A 16750-nucleotide genomic window follows, 5' to 3' on the forward strand; every position below is an offset into this window, starting at 1 on the left:
TGCCAGAGACGTCAGACGCAGTCTTTATGATTCATAATATCATCCGAGGCGCACATATCTTGTGGCCATGATATTAGATATAATATTATATAAACACCCATATATAATATTATCATTATTATATTATATTATATTATATTATATTATATAGATATAGAGCTCCAGGAGTTCGCAAACGGCAACAATCCCTTCTCCTCCATGCTGTGGTTCAGTCTGACATCTCATTGGTCAATGGCCAGCAGCTCATTTGCATTAAAGCTACAGACACCAGAAACAGCGCATTCTGAAGGGACTGAAACAGAGGGGAATGCGATTTTTTTTTCCTAAAAGCAATATCCAGCAAACAGCTTCAAAAACATGTTTTCTGGAACTCAAATACTATGTTTACTTATTGTGAAAACGCCATAATATGTCTCCTTTAAGCTTTTCGCTTTTTTTCTTACAATGTAAGTCAATGGGCGGACGGCTCTGTCAATTTTCAACGTAACCTTCATTCAAACCATTTAACAAATCAACACACTTCTGAATCTGAAAACCGAATTTCGAATACCTTTATACTTTTTTCCGAATCACAGTTTCAGTTCTATATCGTCTTCGTTTTCAGTTGGTCTCATTGACCACACTCTCGCAGTTTGTTGGGATGAAACGCATTCTAGTTCTGTCTGCTCTACCTTATCAGTTCCTCCTTCGTCTTCAGTGCTGCCTTCTCTTGGTTCCTCTTTGAAACAAACATAAAATGTTTCAATCATGTTATTGTTGTGACCACTTTGGGCCAGGGCCCCGTTTCCCGAAAGCATCGTTAGCCTAAGTGGATCGTGAAGTGCGTCGTACGAGCATCGTACAGTTTTCACACCGTTTCCCGAAAGCATCGTTGGTAATGAACGTCGTGAAAACACTCGTAGCTAACGAGGACTCAAGGGGTACTTGTAGGATGCTAAGAGCATCATTAGCCTACTATAGCCTCAGTGGCGTCACCAGCGGACATTCCGTGTATTGGATGTGTTTTATGAAAACCAATACCATGGAATGCCCAGCTGGCACAAATTCGCAACCAAAAACAGTGGTTACCGTCGATATATTACTCATAGACTGTTAGATTTAAACAGCAAAGATAGAGACATGTTAAGTCAACAACAACATAATTTATTGCAGCAATTTAAAATTCCAAAAATACATGCGCAGCCGAAATGTACCGATCAATCGCCACGTCACAAGGCATATAATAAAATCAAATGATTCCATTGCTCTTGTGTGGGAGGTCGCTTTCGAGCTGCACTTGCTGTCTCCCTCTGATTTTAATTCAACCATCGTGGTTAAAATGTCCTCATATTGATCAATGACAGAAGACATAGGCTACTGTAGACATGAATCATGCTGAGACCAGCGGGTGTTGGATAATTTCTGCTGGCGTTTTTTGTTGCGATTGTTTGCATTAAGCACTGTAGGTACTTCGGTGAGGCTGTGATGAAGTTCACTATTTATTGGACCGTGTCTAGACAGTAACGAACATCCCTGACCATAGATAATCGCGTTTGTAGTCTACACTCAGACGTGAACTCATTATTGCATGCGGGTGTCTTCATTCATAAAAAAATTAAAATATTCGGGAGTATGCAATAATACAAATTATTCTAAAGAGGTCTAGACTCCATGCGCAGCCCTGCCTTCTCGAGTGAAACAAGAAAGCCCACACCGTGACGACCGGGGGTTGACCCCCTCGGTTTTACACAGGAATCTTGAGATAAGAAGGTGAAACCGCCAGGTGTGCCAGGCTGCGACCGAACCGGCTTGGCAGTGTAAAAAGACCTATAGCCTACATCATCCTGCCCAACAATATGGGCAGGAACTAGACCAAGCTCTCCTTATCGGGTCAGCAATAGCCGTGTGTGAATGCCTAGCTTCTGTGTTTGAATGATAATGAATGAATGGAACGTTGCATTTTTAATGTCTACAAATATTCTAGACTAGAGAATGCGCGAAATGCAGAAATGAGCACCTAGTTGTCACTCAAGCTATTTTTGATTTTTGTAATATGGAAGGGGGGAAAATGCCGTGAAAAAATGGACGCGCAGTGCGTTCAGGATTAGGACTGATACATATGTCGGCTTAGGCCTAATCCATTGTGTTTTAATATCTTTAGCATTCAAATTATTGCAGTCTATTCTTTTCGTAGGCTACTCTGCTGTTGGCCTTGATGGGGAGATATTTTAACGCTTTTCAACCCCATTTTCCTGCGACATTCCTGCGTCTCCCTCAGTACGGAGCCCATTTCAGCACCGTGTCAGTAGACAGTTACAATCCTACGAACGTCGTGAGTGCAGTGAACGTGCGTTCATGTTAAGAGGAGTTTCGGGAAATTCACGATGGTTCGCAAGATCCATTGTATGAATGATCGTACAAGCGAAGGTCCGTTATCGTTATCGGGAAACGAGGCCCAGTTGTGTGTTGTTCTGATGGCAACAATCTTCCCATTCTCTTTCTCCTCTCCCCATGTCTCCCTCTTTCTCTCCCTAAGTGAGTGTGTACACGTCTATCTTCGGCGTGCTCCAGCTCCTGTGTCTCATCACCTCCCCTGTCATCGGCTACATGATGGACTGGAGGCTTAAAGACTGTGAGGATGAGAGCGATGCCAAGGCAATGAGGCGAGCACACACACACACAAACACACACAAAAGCTTATTTGAAACTAACGTAAACAGTTGCAAATACATCCTTGCACATAAACACAACACACAGGCACATTGATGGCATTTGTGTCTGTGTTCAGAGAGCCTGGGCAGGACCGGCGTCCTGACAAGCAGATTCAGAAGATCACCAACGCGACTCGAGCGTTCATCTTCACCAACCTGCTGCTGGTGGCCTTCGGCTTCACCTGTATCGTCCCAAATCTGCCCCTACAGGTACACACACAACGCAACACACACACACACACACACGTACATGTGTACACATACACACACACACACAAACACACACACATCTACACATACATAGAAATACACACAAACCTGAACACAGGCTGGATGGATGGATTGATTAAAACATTATATAGGAGGCACATTTTACCAGCATGGGTCCCAGAGTTGTATTGAGGTCCTGAGCCTCTTGTCGGGAGCAGCACTGCAGAGAGAGAGAGAGAGAGAGAGAGAGAGAGAGAGAGAGAGAGAGAGAGAGAGAGAGAGAACTATCTTGAAGGGAGTGAAATATAAAACATCATGTTCAGCCCTGAGAGACACATTACAATGCAGCTGATGCTCTTTGGAAGCACTTCATTGCCACCTGGTGGCCTTGCTTGCTACTATGTGTACTTTATTACATTTCTTATATTACATTTCTTAACCCACATTTTGGCCTTCTGATCTCCAGATTTTGTCTTTTATTTTGCACACCGTCGTTAGAGGTTTCATACACTCTGCAGTCGGAGGCCTCTATGCAGCTGTGTAAGTTTCCACAAGTTGTCCTCTTTTATAGCATTTCTTACAAAACAATATTCCCTGGATGGTATCATATTGTATTTCTTATTGTTGTGTGTTGTTTGTCCCTGGCAGCTACCCGTCTTCCCAGTTTGGCAGTCTGACGGGCATGCAGTCTCTGATCAGTGCTCTGTTCGCCCTGTTGCAGCAGCCTCTGTTCATGGCCATGGTGGGCCCCCTGGAGGGAGACCCCCTCTGGGTACGCAAGGCGTTCACTAGTGTTCCACTGATAGATGCTTTGTGCTTTGAGTATTCCTCTATTCACACACCATATGAGCCGCTGTATACCACAAGCTCCTAACCCTTTCTCCTTTTAACCATAATGTCCTTCAGGTGTATCTGAAAAACACTCAGGGGGAACAATGATTGCATTTGCTGTTCGTCAAACGCAACACAACCCTCTCTGTATCAGGGTGTGTCCTCTGCCCCCCCAGGTCAATGTGGGGTTGCTGGGCCTGAGCCTGCTGGGGTTCTGCCTGCCCCTCTACCTGCTGTGCCACAGCCGCCACCTGACACGGCTCAGGGAGGAGCGCGACGACGACCCCAAGGCCTACGCCCACATCAGCAACGGCGATGGCGGCGATGCCGATGGCATAAAGCCAGAGGTCTTTGTCTAGTAATCTCTCGCCCTCTAAGGTGGGAGAGAAGCCCTGTGGAGCTCGACAGGGCATTTCCAGGATAAAAAAAAAGAATTTAAGCAGTTCTGCTGAATGGATGAGAGCAGAAGAGAGGGGATGGGAGAGAGGACTACTCTCCATCTTGTGTTCATGTGGTCGTTCCTCTCGGCCTCTTTTTCTTTGTATTGTCTATGTATTCAGCCCCACTAGTCTCTTCAGAGTCCCCAAAACACACACACACACACACACACACACACACACACGCAGGTCAGTGACACCACTCTACAGTGACACGAGAAGTTTGGCCCTCTGCTGTCTGCACTGACTTGACACACACACACACACACACACAAAGACGGACACACATTAAAGGCACAAACGCACATCTTTTGAAGAAAACAGCAGGATGTATTAGACATGGAGAGATGTACCTGCCTAAAGTTGCCAGCACATGCAATGGGGGTAATGTATCCAACACTCACCAACCTTGGGCATTTGTTAAGAAGAAGAGAGAATATATAATAAGATAAACTGCTCACCCAAACATCCCATCCCCTATCCCCCAGTGAGGTCCATCCATAACCACTGTTGAACAGCAGATATAAGGATCGTAAGGATATAATTACAATGGTGTAGGCCATTCAGTGTAGCCACACCAAAGTGTTGTCAAGCACCCCTCCCATTCTGTCTTGTGTCTTGTGCACCAAACCAAACCAAACGCAGTATCATCCACTAAACCAAACAAGGTCTCTCCTCGTATCATGTCAGCAGTGACATCAGTTTCTGGGGATCGGATCTGTTAGTGGATTGTTTTTGTTGTTACTCGTTTTCATATAGCAGGATGATTCAATGATTTTTCTGGGATGTGTGTGTGATGGTTTACGTTACATTACGCTACTTTTTGTTAAATTGGTGTGCTAAACCTACACAGAGAGAAGGATTTGTGAGCAGCTCTGCGGGATGCGCCGGCTGGCTGGCCTTCAGACCGCACCTCCTCTTGGCTGCCGTGTTAGGAAGCTTCTTGTTGTTGATGTTATTGTTGTTGACACGCAGCTTTGATGTACTCAGGGGCTCTACTCCAACTCCTCCCCCACCCCCAACATCCTCCTCCACCACACTGGCCACACTGATGGAGCTCAACCATCCAATGGGACTTTAATTGTCCCCGTGATAGCAGTATGAAAAACACTGTTTTCAAGGCTGCTGTTGACTCTCATGTTGTGCTTTGTTTTTCGGCTTTTCCTATATAATATAATAATACCAGCAATAAGGTGCCACTGCACCTACTACCTACTGTCTTATCATGATATGTGTAGAAAACAGTTCACACAGGGAAGAAATGAGGCCATGCAGTTCAAACAGTAGACAGTCAGGTTCCAACCATGTCTCAGAGTCAGCGTTGGGTTTTGATTGTCAGGTGCTCACGATTCACGGGGCTAGGCTACTTAAACCAGACTAGGCTGCAGTTCACAAATATTTCTTTCTTTTTTCAATTAACTGACACTATCATTTCAGAGATGGATGTTGAATATCGAGGCTAATGCAGAAGAGGACATTTCTTTGTTGATTTCGAGTGGCAGTAGGAGTAGTACACGAGAGAAGAGAATCAGGGAGATGGGGTCGTTCTTCTTGTTTTCTGTATTTTATGTTTCTTTAACTGCTACACACATTTCCTTGTTTCCCTATAGCAATAATAGTATCCATGGTCACCTGTCCTAGTTATTTAATTTTTTACATAACTAAACAGGTACATGACGGTAATCTTTAAATCCGAAAAGGTGCTAGTTGAAATACCAGATTAAGCTACAAGCCATATCTGAGGGGCAGAGTACTGAACTGTTGAGTGAACATGGAAGAAAGGCCACAGTAGATCTGCAACTTTTAGTCGTGTAATCTCACTTCCATTGAGCTATATATATATATATATATATATATATATATATATATATATATATATATATATATCTCTATCAACTGGTTCATTGATTTGGCTTCCCCTCAATAGAAGACTACACTGAAACTGCTGGAATAAGGTTTAAATACTGCTAGAAGCTGCTTGAAGTCAAAGCAGGATCGGTAAAGCGCACATCAACAGTGTGGTACAAGCAGTCTGCTTCTCCAGCAGGTTGTGCATCATTGTGCGGGAGCCTTGTGATTAGTGGCTGAGGTCCAGAACAGGTTTTGTTTGGCTTTTCCTTCCATCTTTGATTTTCCAATGTTGTCGCTGGTATTACTGTGTTTTTAGATCATGTTGGCTGAGGGGGACTACCAAAGACTCACCTTTCAGAGCCCCTCTCATTCCGACAGTTAAAGCAGGACACAAGGCCCGCCCTCTGGCTCCAGCCATCCCAACCAGGAATTTGCTGGGCCGTTACTATGGTAGCAGCCTGCTGTAGTTGAAATACACATGCCCCCTTGCAATGATACACACACTCACTAATACATAGGGGGGGAGGGGGTAATGAACGGCACACAACGCACCTTAGACTTGGAGAATGGAAGTCACCTGCTGTGTGCTACCTCACACTGCAATGGACGTGATCTTGTTGTGCATGGTGCCTATGCACCATGTATCCTGCCACAGTCCCAGATATGTTTTCTTTACTTCTTCGAAATGTGCACCATTACAAACAAAACATAAAGAATGCAAATGTTTATTTTTTTATACATAGAAGATAACTGATTAACAAATGGAATGCACCTTTTTATATTCAAGAAAACTAGTGGAAGAGTCTTGTCTCTCTGTCAAAGAAAACACACCTTCAGTCTCCTTGCAAATGAATAACGGGTAGATTCTAGGACCTATTCATCATGACATAGAAGTAGATCGCATGCGTTTATTAATCTTTTAAGGAGCCAGGAGAGGCTATTCTCGTGAGTAGTATGTTACGGTCTTGTGATGAGACATATGGTTCTCAGAGAAGGAGATGCAGGTATACGGAAAAATTGATTTTCTAACTATATTCCAGCACTATGAATGTGATTTATTGACGGATATACAGCTTCCTCACTTACCTGGCAATTCATCCCCAATCGGCTCTATGTGCCCCCAAACCAAGGCTACCCAAACCAGTTGTGTGACGGCTGTTGCATCTCTAAAGAGTAAAGGTACGGCCACACTGAACGCGTTCCGCGCGTTAGAGGCGTTAAAAATCGGCATTTTTGCATAGGGAACCATTGGTTTAGGCGCGTAAATGCGTTACACGCGCTAAAGCAGCGCGTTAGACGCGTTTCACGCACCAAAATAACACGCCCAACGCCCCAACGCTTGAAAATTTTAACTTTTGACACACCTACGCATGACGCTTAGCCGCGATAGCCAATCAGCATTGAGCTTGACCCGATGCCACTGGCAGAGAGACGGAGGACGCACAGAAGCATAAAGAACATGGATGACCAAGTCATCGTTTCAGTGTGTGCTGAAACAATGAGGAGGTGGTGAAACACACCCAGCTGTGAGCGCCTACGGAGGATGTCATGCACTAGAGTTTAGATCAGGGCTGCCCAATTTGGGGCCCGATTTTATTTGGCCCGCGCCTTACCCACTGTATATATTATTGTTTTCCGCCATCAGCGCTCGGAATCTGCGCTCGCTCTCATTGAATATTATATATTGGTGCACTTCCATTCCTGACCCTAGAATAACATTGTGATACATTGATGGTAGGGTGGCGCTGTTGAGCTCCTATCCTGTTCAGCCGCCTCCCACATATTTGACTAAATATACTGAAAATTTTTAATTTTGGCCCACAAGCCTCCCCACGATTACATTTGGCCCTCCACTGGGAAGAATTTGGGCCCCCCTGGTTTAGATTCTCTGCCCGAGCCCGAGCCGACCCGTGGGCCGGGTCGGGCCGATATTTCCCACCACTATCCTCGGGCCGGGTAGGGCCGGGCCTTTGATCAAGCGTTTGTGGTTCTTTTTAATCATTGCTTTATTGGCCTAATCTGAGGAGAAATCTGTACCATAAACAGAAATATTATAGGCCTTTATTACACGGGTCTTCTCAACGCCGTGGAACGCTCCATTCACTTGCATGGGTAGTAGTCCTTAACTTGTCAACCCCAGCGTCTTCGGTTGCTAAGCGACGTCAACGTCTTTGGCAGACTATTTCTCTGCTAATCACTGCGAATGCTGGTAACGAATAAATTGTAAAAAGACACACCATGTGAAGTTATTTTTTCGTTTTGGCAAGTAGCCGTGTAATAATCGGGATAATGTATAGAACGTCACCGGTCATTATTGAAAATAAGCCCCTTCTGGCCGAAGCAAGACACCTCCGCTGGGTGGGCTCATTTAGCTGCATGGGCACGTTAGGTGCGTTGAACCATTTTTGTGACACAATGATCAAGCGTCAGGTTAGGCGTGTTACGCACGTAACGCGTTCAGTGTGGCCGTACCTTAATTCATAAGACACACTAGATGCATATTTTTGGAGTTTGCGGCGACCTGAAGGTTGAAACACATTAACCATGGTAAATGTAAAGTAATTTAAGGGATTTGAGGAACTCCAGAGCTCCTTTATAATGGAATAACTTGTTTTAAAGTTTATCCGTACAGTGTGATACACTTGTTATGTATTTTCACTTAAGTCTGATTTTGAGACTGTTTTAAAAGTAAGAAGTCTTGGCCATGCTCAGTGGCGGTTCTACATTGAATTACAGCCTGGGCAAGACCCCTTCCGAGTGCAAAACCGCCACTGGCCATGCTTAATGAATCACAGAGCAGCCACATCGGCTTAGCACGTTTTAACCTTTTTAGAAATGTTTTTAACCTCTAGAGGTCAGCAAACCCACAAAGTAAGGGCCTTGTGTCGTTTCGATTTAACTTACTCGGTCAGGTTACTTTGGTCAGTTGAAAAGGATTAAAGGAGCCAGCATAAGGCTGATAAGAGAAAGTGTGATTTACCAGGCAATATATTTTAATTCCCTCAAAATAGACCCTAATCTTATCTGCAATTTTCCTATACTGCCATACCCTAAATGTCTCACTCTTTCAATGATATCACTTCCTGGACATCACTCTCCCCCTGGACTGACAATAATTGATGTTTTGATTATTGATTGATAAGCCTAAATGTTTCATCTCCAGAGACAGACACAAATTATTTTTCTTCTATGACTTCTATGATTTTATATTGTGTATATACAGTGGGGCAAAAAAGTATTTAGTCAGCCACCAATTGTGCAAGTTCTCCCACTTAAAAAGATGAGAGAGGCCTGTAATTTTCATCATAGGTATACCTCAGCTATGAGAGACAAAATGAAAAAAAAAAAAATCTAGAAAATCACTGTCTGATTTTTAAAGAATTTATTTGCAAATTATGGTGGAAAATAAGTATTTGGTCAATAACAAAAGGTCATCTCAATACTTTGTTACATGCCCTTTGTTGGCAGAGGTCAAACGTTTTCTGTAAGTCTTTACAAGGTTTTCACACACTGCTGCTGGTATTTTGGCCCATTCCTCCATGCAGATCTCCTCTAGAGCAGTGATGTTTTTGGGCCTTCGCTGGGCAACACGGACTTTCAACTCCCTCCAAAGATTTTCTATGGGGTTGAGATCTGGAGACTGGCTAGGCCACTCCAGGACCTTGAAATGCTTCTTACGAAGCCACTCCTTCGTTGCCCGGGCGCTGTGTTTGGGGTCATTGTCATGCTGAAAGACCCAGCCACGTTTCATCTTCAGTGCCCTTGCTGATGGAAGGAGGTTTTCACTCAAAATCTCACGATACATGGCCCCATTCATTCTTTCCGTCACACAGATCAGACGTCCTGGTCCCTTGGCAGAAAAACAGCCCCAAAGCATGATGTTTCCACCCCCCATGCTTCACTGTAGGTATGGTGTTCTTTGGATGCAACTCAGCATTCTTTCTCCTCCAAACACGACGAGTTGAGTTTTTACCAAAAAGTTCTATTTTGGTTTCATCTGACCATATGACATTCTCCCAATCCTGTTCTGGATCATCCAAATGCTCTCTAGCAAACTTCAAACGGGCCCGGACTTGCACTGGCTTTAGCAGGGGGACACGTCTGGCACTGCAGGATTTGAGTCCCTGGCGGCGTAGTGTGTTAGTGATGGTAGCCTTTGTTACTTTGGTCCCAGCTCTCTGGAGGTCATTCACTAGGTCCCCCCGTGTGGTTCTGGGATTTTTGTTCACCGTTCTTGTGATCATTTTGACCCCACAGGGTGAGATCTTGCGTGGAGCCCCAGATCGAGGGAGATTATCAGTGGTCTTGTATGTATTCCAATTCCTAATAATTGCTCCCACAGTTGATTTCTTCACACCAAGCTGCTTACCTATTGCAGATTCAGACTTCCCAGCCTGGTGCAGGTCTACAATTGTATTTCTGGTGTCCTTTAAGAGCTCTTTGGTCTTGGCCGTAGTGGAGTTTGGAGTGTGACTGTTTGAGGTTGTGGACAGGTGTCTTTTATACTGATAAGGAGTTCAAACAGGTTCCATTAATACAGGTAACGAGTGGAGGACAGAGGAGCCTCTTAAAGAAGAAGTTACAGGTCTTTGACAGCCAGAAATCTTGCTGTTTTGTAGGTGACCAAATACTTATTTTCCACCATAATTTGCAAATAAATTCTTAAAAAAATCAGACAATGTGATTTTCTGGATTTATTTTTTTCATTTTGTCTCTCATAGCTGAGGTTTACCTATGATGAAAATTACAGGCCTCTCTCGTCTTTTTAAGTGGAAGAACTTGCACAATTGGTGGCTGACTAAATACTTTTTTGCCCCACTGTGTGTATATATATATATATATATACATATATATATATATATAAGGTAACTTTATTTGTACACAAGGGTAGATTTGGTTGCAGGTAAAAAGAGTGGGCTGCATACACACATTACAAACTGACAATATTGACAGACGACAATGACATAACAGTCACATGTGCTCCAGGCGTAGAGATTTAGATAAAAAGTACACAATAGTACTATCAAAAAAACGTTGATAAAATAAAGAATAAAAACCACCATATCAAATACAAAAAAGCTGGGTCAATAAATGAATAAATAAATAAATAAATTAGGAAGGCTGCGCATAATTTAAAAGCATTAGTGTGTAGTCTACAAATAGCCTCAGGGTCAGGTTCAGGGTCTTAATAGCTGAAGGAACAAAACTACCTCTGTACCTTTTAGTTTTACCAGGCATTTTAAACCTACGGCTGATGGGAGGAGCTGGAATACACCATGTAGTGGGTGGGATCCATTTTCTAGGATGGACCCAACTAGCCTCAGTAGCTGCCTAGTGTGAAGGGTTTCTAGGTTCAGCTGTGGCTCTCCAATTAACCTACTAGCCCACCTCACAATCTGATTCAGTGAGTTTTAATTTTTTAGGGGTAGGTTGCTGAACCAGGACACCAGGCTAAAGGACATGACAGATTCAATGAAGCATCTGTAAAACATAGTGAGCATCTTTCTGTCAATATGGAAGGAGGACAGTTTCCTTATACAATGTAGGCGCTGGTTCTCCTTTTTATACATAGCCTCACAGTTTGCCTCAAAACTTTGTTTGCTGTCAATAATGGTCCTAAGGTATTTGTAGTTGTGTACACACTCCACTATCTGACCATTTGCCCTGGGGAGTTTCCTAAAGTCTACATGCATATTTTTTGTTTTGGAAATGGTCCTCTGTAGGAAGGACCGCTCACACTAATCTACAAAATCCTGGACAACTGGGCCATGGCCTGTTGTATTTCCTTGTTGCAGGCCGACAATGACAGAATAATCTGCATACTTTAAAATGAATCTGTCCTCCCTGCTGCTGCGGCACATGTTGGTGTAAAGAGTGAACAGAAGAGGGTACAGAACACAGCCCTGAGGGGAGCAAGTGGAGGAACAGATCTTGGCCCCTTTTCCCGATAACGATGGATCCACGCTCGTACGATCATTCTCACGATGGATCTTGCGATCCATCGTAAATTTCTTTGGAGCATTTCCCGAAACTCCTCTTAACATGAACACACGTTCACTGCACTCACGACGTCCGTAGGATTTTAACTGTCTACTGACACGTTGCTGAAATGGGCTCCGTAGGAGGGGGAGACACAGGAATGTCGCAGGGAAATGGGGTTAAAAAGCGTTAAAATATCTCCCCATCAAGGTCAACAGCAGAGTAGCACGCGAAAAAAATAAACTGCAATAATATGAATGCTAAAGATATCAAAACACAATTGATTAGGCCTAGGCCGACATATGTATCAGTCCTAATCCTTTTTCAAGGCATTTCCCCCCCTGAAATAATTCCATATTAACAAAAATCAAAAATAGCTTGTGTGACAACTACATTTATCTTAATGTGCTGATTTCTGAAACGTGCTTTGCGCAGCAAAGAGAACCGACTTTATCTGATTTTTTATAAGGTTTCATTGATTGGCGCGCACTCTCTAGTCTAGAATATTTGTAGACATAAAAAATGCAACGTTCCATAATTCAAACGCAGAGGCTAGGCATTGACACATGGCTATTGCTGAGCCGATTAGGAGAGCTTGGTCTAGATCCTGCCCATATTGTTGGGCAGGATGAAGTAGGCTATAGGTCTCTTTACACTGCCAAGCTGGTTCGGTCGCAGCTTGACACGCCCGGCGATTTCACCTTCTTATCTCAAGTTTCCTGTGTAAAACCGAGGGGGTCAAATCCCCTGTTTGTCACGGCGCGGGCTTTCTTGGTTCATTGGAGAAGGCGGGCTGCGCACGGAGTCTCTAACCTCTTAAGAATAATTTGTATTATTGCATACTCCCGAATGTTTTAATTTTTTTATGAGTGAAGACACCCGCATGCAATAATGAGTTCTGGTCTGAGTGTAGACTACAAACGCGATTAACTACGGTCAGGGATGTTCGTTACTGTCTAGACATAGTCCAATAAATAGTGAACTTCATCACAGCCTCACCGAAGCGCCTACAGTGCTTAATGCAAACAATCGCAACAAAAAACGCCTGCAGAAATTGTCCGACAGCCGCTGGTCTCAGCATGAGGCATATCTACAGTAGCCTAGGTCTTCTGTCATTGATCAATATGAGGACATTTTAACCACGATGGTTGAATTAAAATCAGAGGGAGACAGCAAGTGCAGCTCGAAAGTGACCTCCTCGAAAGAGCAATGGAATCATTTGATTTTATTATATGCCTTGTGACGTGGCTTTTGATCGGTACATTTCGGCTGCGCATGTATTTTTGGAATTTTAAATTGCTGCAATAAATTATGTTGTTGTTGACCTCTAACATGTCTCTATCTTTGCTATTTGTAATATATTGGCGGTAACCACTGTTCTTGGATGCGAAATTGCGCCAGCTGGTTATTCCGTGGTATTGGATGTGTTTTAATAAAACGCATCCAATACACGGAATGTCTGCTGGTGACGCCACTGAGGCTATAGGTGGCTAACGATGCTCTTAGCATCCTACGAGTACCCCTGGAGTCCTCGTTAGCTACGAGCGTTTTCACGACTTTGATTACCAACGATGCTTTCGGGAAACGGTGGGAAAACTGTACGATGCTCGTCAACGCACTTCACTAACCACTTAGGCTAACGATGCTTTCGGGAAACGGGGCCCTGGTCAGACAGTACTCCATTGACTCGCACTCTTTGTGTCCTATTAGTTAAAAAATCTAAAACCCAGCCCACAAGAGTTTTGCTCAAATCAAATTGCTCTAATAGTATTTCTGTTAAAATGTGGGGTTGAATTGTGTTAAAAGCAGAGGAGAAATCTACAAATAAAAGCTGAGCATGTGTTCCCTTACCTTCCAAATGTTTACAAAGCATGTTAATCATAGTGACTGCGGCATCCTCAACGCCTCTGTGTGGCTTACAGGCAAACTGGAATTGGTCAATATCAGACTGTGTCTTCTTTCAAATTTAATTTCTCACTAGTTTTTCAAAAGTTTTCATGCCAAAAGATGTCAGGGCAATAGGCCTAAAGTCATTCTGTACTTTGGGGCACCTTGTCTTGGGTACTGGAACAACTACTGCATCCTTCCAACATTTTGGGACATGCTGGGTTTGTAACGACTTATTGAAAATATAATGAAAAATTGTTCACAATTCCTTAGAACATAACTTAAGCAGTCTACAGCAAATATTATCAGGACTACAGCTTTTATTTGCATTTATGGAAGATAATGCCTTTTCTACATTACCCTCATCAATTGCAAAGTGATTCTGATCGACTAAAATATGACTGAGTTCCTGTATTTCTGTACTGAAGTCATAAGTGTCAAATCGGGAAAATAATTTATTTGAAAGGTCAGAATTTGAATCAAAATTCTCTAAGATGACAGTGCTTATGTTTTTTGAGTCTCTGATGCCTGCAATGGATTTCATACTTGACCAGGCTGAGCCCAAGTTGTTAGCAGCCATTATATTTTCCAGAATTGTTTTGTAGTCCTTTTTAGCTCTATGGATTTCAATTTTCAAATATTTTGTGGCTGTATACAATTCAGAGGCAGTCCCATGTTTGAAGGCACGTTTCTTAGCCTGTATGCAGGGTTTGACGGATTTAGTGACCCATGGCTTATTATTAGAATACATTTTTACCCTTTTGCATGGGATGATCATTTCTCTACAGAATGCTATAATCACATATTATCGACTAACTGATCTAGGTCTTCCCCAAAAGCCTCTATGAACATGTCCCAGTTAGTACAGTCGAAACAGGCCTTTAGACACTGCACAGACTCTTCAGTCCAATCTTTAATGTCCTTTGTAGAGACCTTCTCCCTCTTCAGAACAGTTCTGTATATGGGCATGGGATACACACAGTTGTGGCCTCCGTGGCCCAGAGAAGGTAGCGGAAGTGACTTATATGCCTCCTTTACTGACCCATAGCATAGGTCAAGAGTCTTTAGGTTACATATTGGTGAAAGTTGGGGACCGACTTCTTGAGGGAAACATGGTTGAAGTCACCCAATATGAAAGCCGGAGCCTCAGGGGAGATAGATTTCAGCTTTTGTACTACGTCATACACAGTTTTACAAGCGGAGGGGGCGTGTACTCTGGGTTGGACTAGGATACACCGTAATGAAGAGCTGGGGAAACTCACGGGGCAGGTAAAAGGGCCGCAACGACACTGACAAAAGTTCCACATCGGGGGTACAGATGCGTTCTCTCACTGTTACCGACGTACAGTACCTTTGGTTAATGTAAAGACATACCCCTCCTCCCTGAGTTGTATTCGTCACCTCACTTTTCCGATTTAAGCGGTGCGGTGCTCCAAAGCCAGTGATCATGAGGTCCAAGTCCTGGTCGCGTTCGGTTAGCCAAGTCTGAGTGAACGCCATCACGCAGCAGCCTTTGTAATCCTTAAGGAAGCGGGCATTTCCCTGGAGTTCATCCAATTTATTTCTTATGGATTGGACGTTCCCCAGGATCATTGAGGGCAGCGGAAGCCGGTTGAACCGCATCTTTCTCAGTCGTAGCCGGACGCCTCCACGCTTACCCCTTTTTCTTCTCCTTATCCCCCCTGTTTCTTCGTAGATGTTTTCAGGACATCTTCGGATGAGATACGGAATCTGTAGCGTGATGTCTGGCACGCCAGTCGGTCTCACAAAGTTAAGTTGCAGCAACTCACTTCTGACGTATTGCCCCCTGGCCCCGGGAAGGCAGAGATAAGCAAAAATAGAGATGCGACGCGAAAAAGAGCCATATCGCTTCAGTGAAGACCGCCGTGCACAGCTAAGATCACTTGGGATGTTGTTATCCCCGACTCAAACAAACGTGAAACATAAAAACACGATCAAAACATTAAAACATTGTCAGCCAAACTTTTCCTGCCGGTCGCAGTGTACGCATGCGCCCAAGGTTAATCCTACATATATTATTGTATATATATATATATATATATAGTGTATTGATTTATGTTTTTAATTGTTTCCACTGAGAGAAAAAAGGAACTACGTAATACAAAATAAATATAATTTGTAAAGACGGCGTGTTGTGTTTTTATGACCTACAATACGCCTTTGTAAACCTATTTATATTCTATCCTATATATTTTGATAGGCCAAAATACGTGAAATTAAAACATTGTTAGAACATAACATTATCGAATATACAGAGGTTGAATATAGCTGAGATGTATTTTTATTTAAATGTATAACATTGCTTGTAGGTTGGACAACTTTAACGAATGAATTTACTTACACCTCTTAAGAGAATTCAGGACAGAAACTCCTTTGTCATTTATTCCAAAGACTTCATCCGAAGTATAACTGGTCAAACAAGCCTGGAAAGAAGCAGTGTTGACAAAGTAAGTGGTCCAACTAGATGTGATGACAGTGTTGGCCTCTGGTCACCTGCAGCAGACGCAGAGTATTCACCTGGAGCTCTAGTAACAGACACAAAGTATCACCTGGAGTTCTAGTAACAGACACATCGTATCACCTGGAGCTGTAGCAACAGACACAAAGTATCAGCTGGAGCTCTAGTAACAGACACATAGTATCACCTAGAGCTCTAGTAAGAGACACATAGTTTCACCTGGAGCTCTAGTAACACACACAAATTATCACCTGGTGCTCTAGTAACAGACACATAGTATCACCTGGAACCCTAGTAACAGACGTATAGTATCACCTGGAGCTGTTGTCACCTGCAGAGACAATATCACCTGGAGCTGCGAGGGGCGGTCCGAACTTCCACGCCCC

At 43.4% G+C, this 16750-nt stretch overlaps 1 protein-coding gene across 1 annotated transcript in view; it reads left to right on the forward strand.

The window, feature by feature from the left end:
* The window catches only part of LOC307072440 (large neutral amino acids transporter small subunit 4-like), a 31336-nt gene extending 25343 nt beyond the window's left edge, over positions 1-5993 (forward strand). The window contains exons 10-14 of the mRNA XM_079731743.1: positions 2516-2642; positions 2768-2900; positions 3367-3440; positions 3549-3672; positions 3908-5993. Coding sequence (XP_079587869.1) covers positions 2516-2642; positions 2768-2900; positions 3367-3440; positions 3549-3672; positions 3908-4090 — 641 coding nt within the window. The 3' untranslated portion in view covers positions 4091-5993. The remainder of the gene's footprint in view (positions 1-2515; positions 2643-2767; positions 2901-3366; positions 3441-3548; positions 3673-3907) is intronic.
* The last annotated feature ends 10757 nt before the right edge of the window (positions 5994-16750 follow it).

Source organism: Pollachius pollachius, assembly GCF_949987615.1.
Source record: "Pollachius pollachius genome assembly, chromosome: 3".
In the NCBI taxonomy this organism is placed as follows: Eukaryota; Metazoa; Chordata; class Actinopteri; order Gadiformes; family Gadidae; genus Pollachius; species Pollachius pollachius.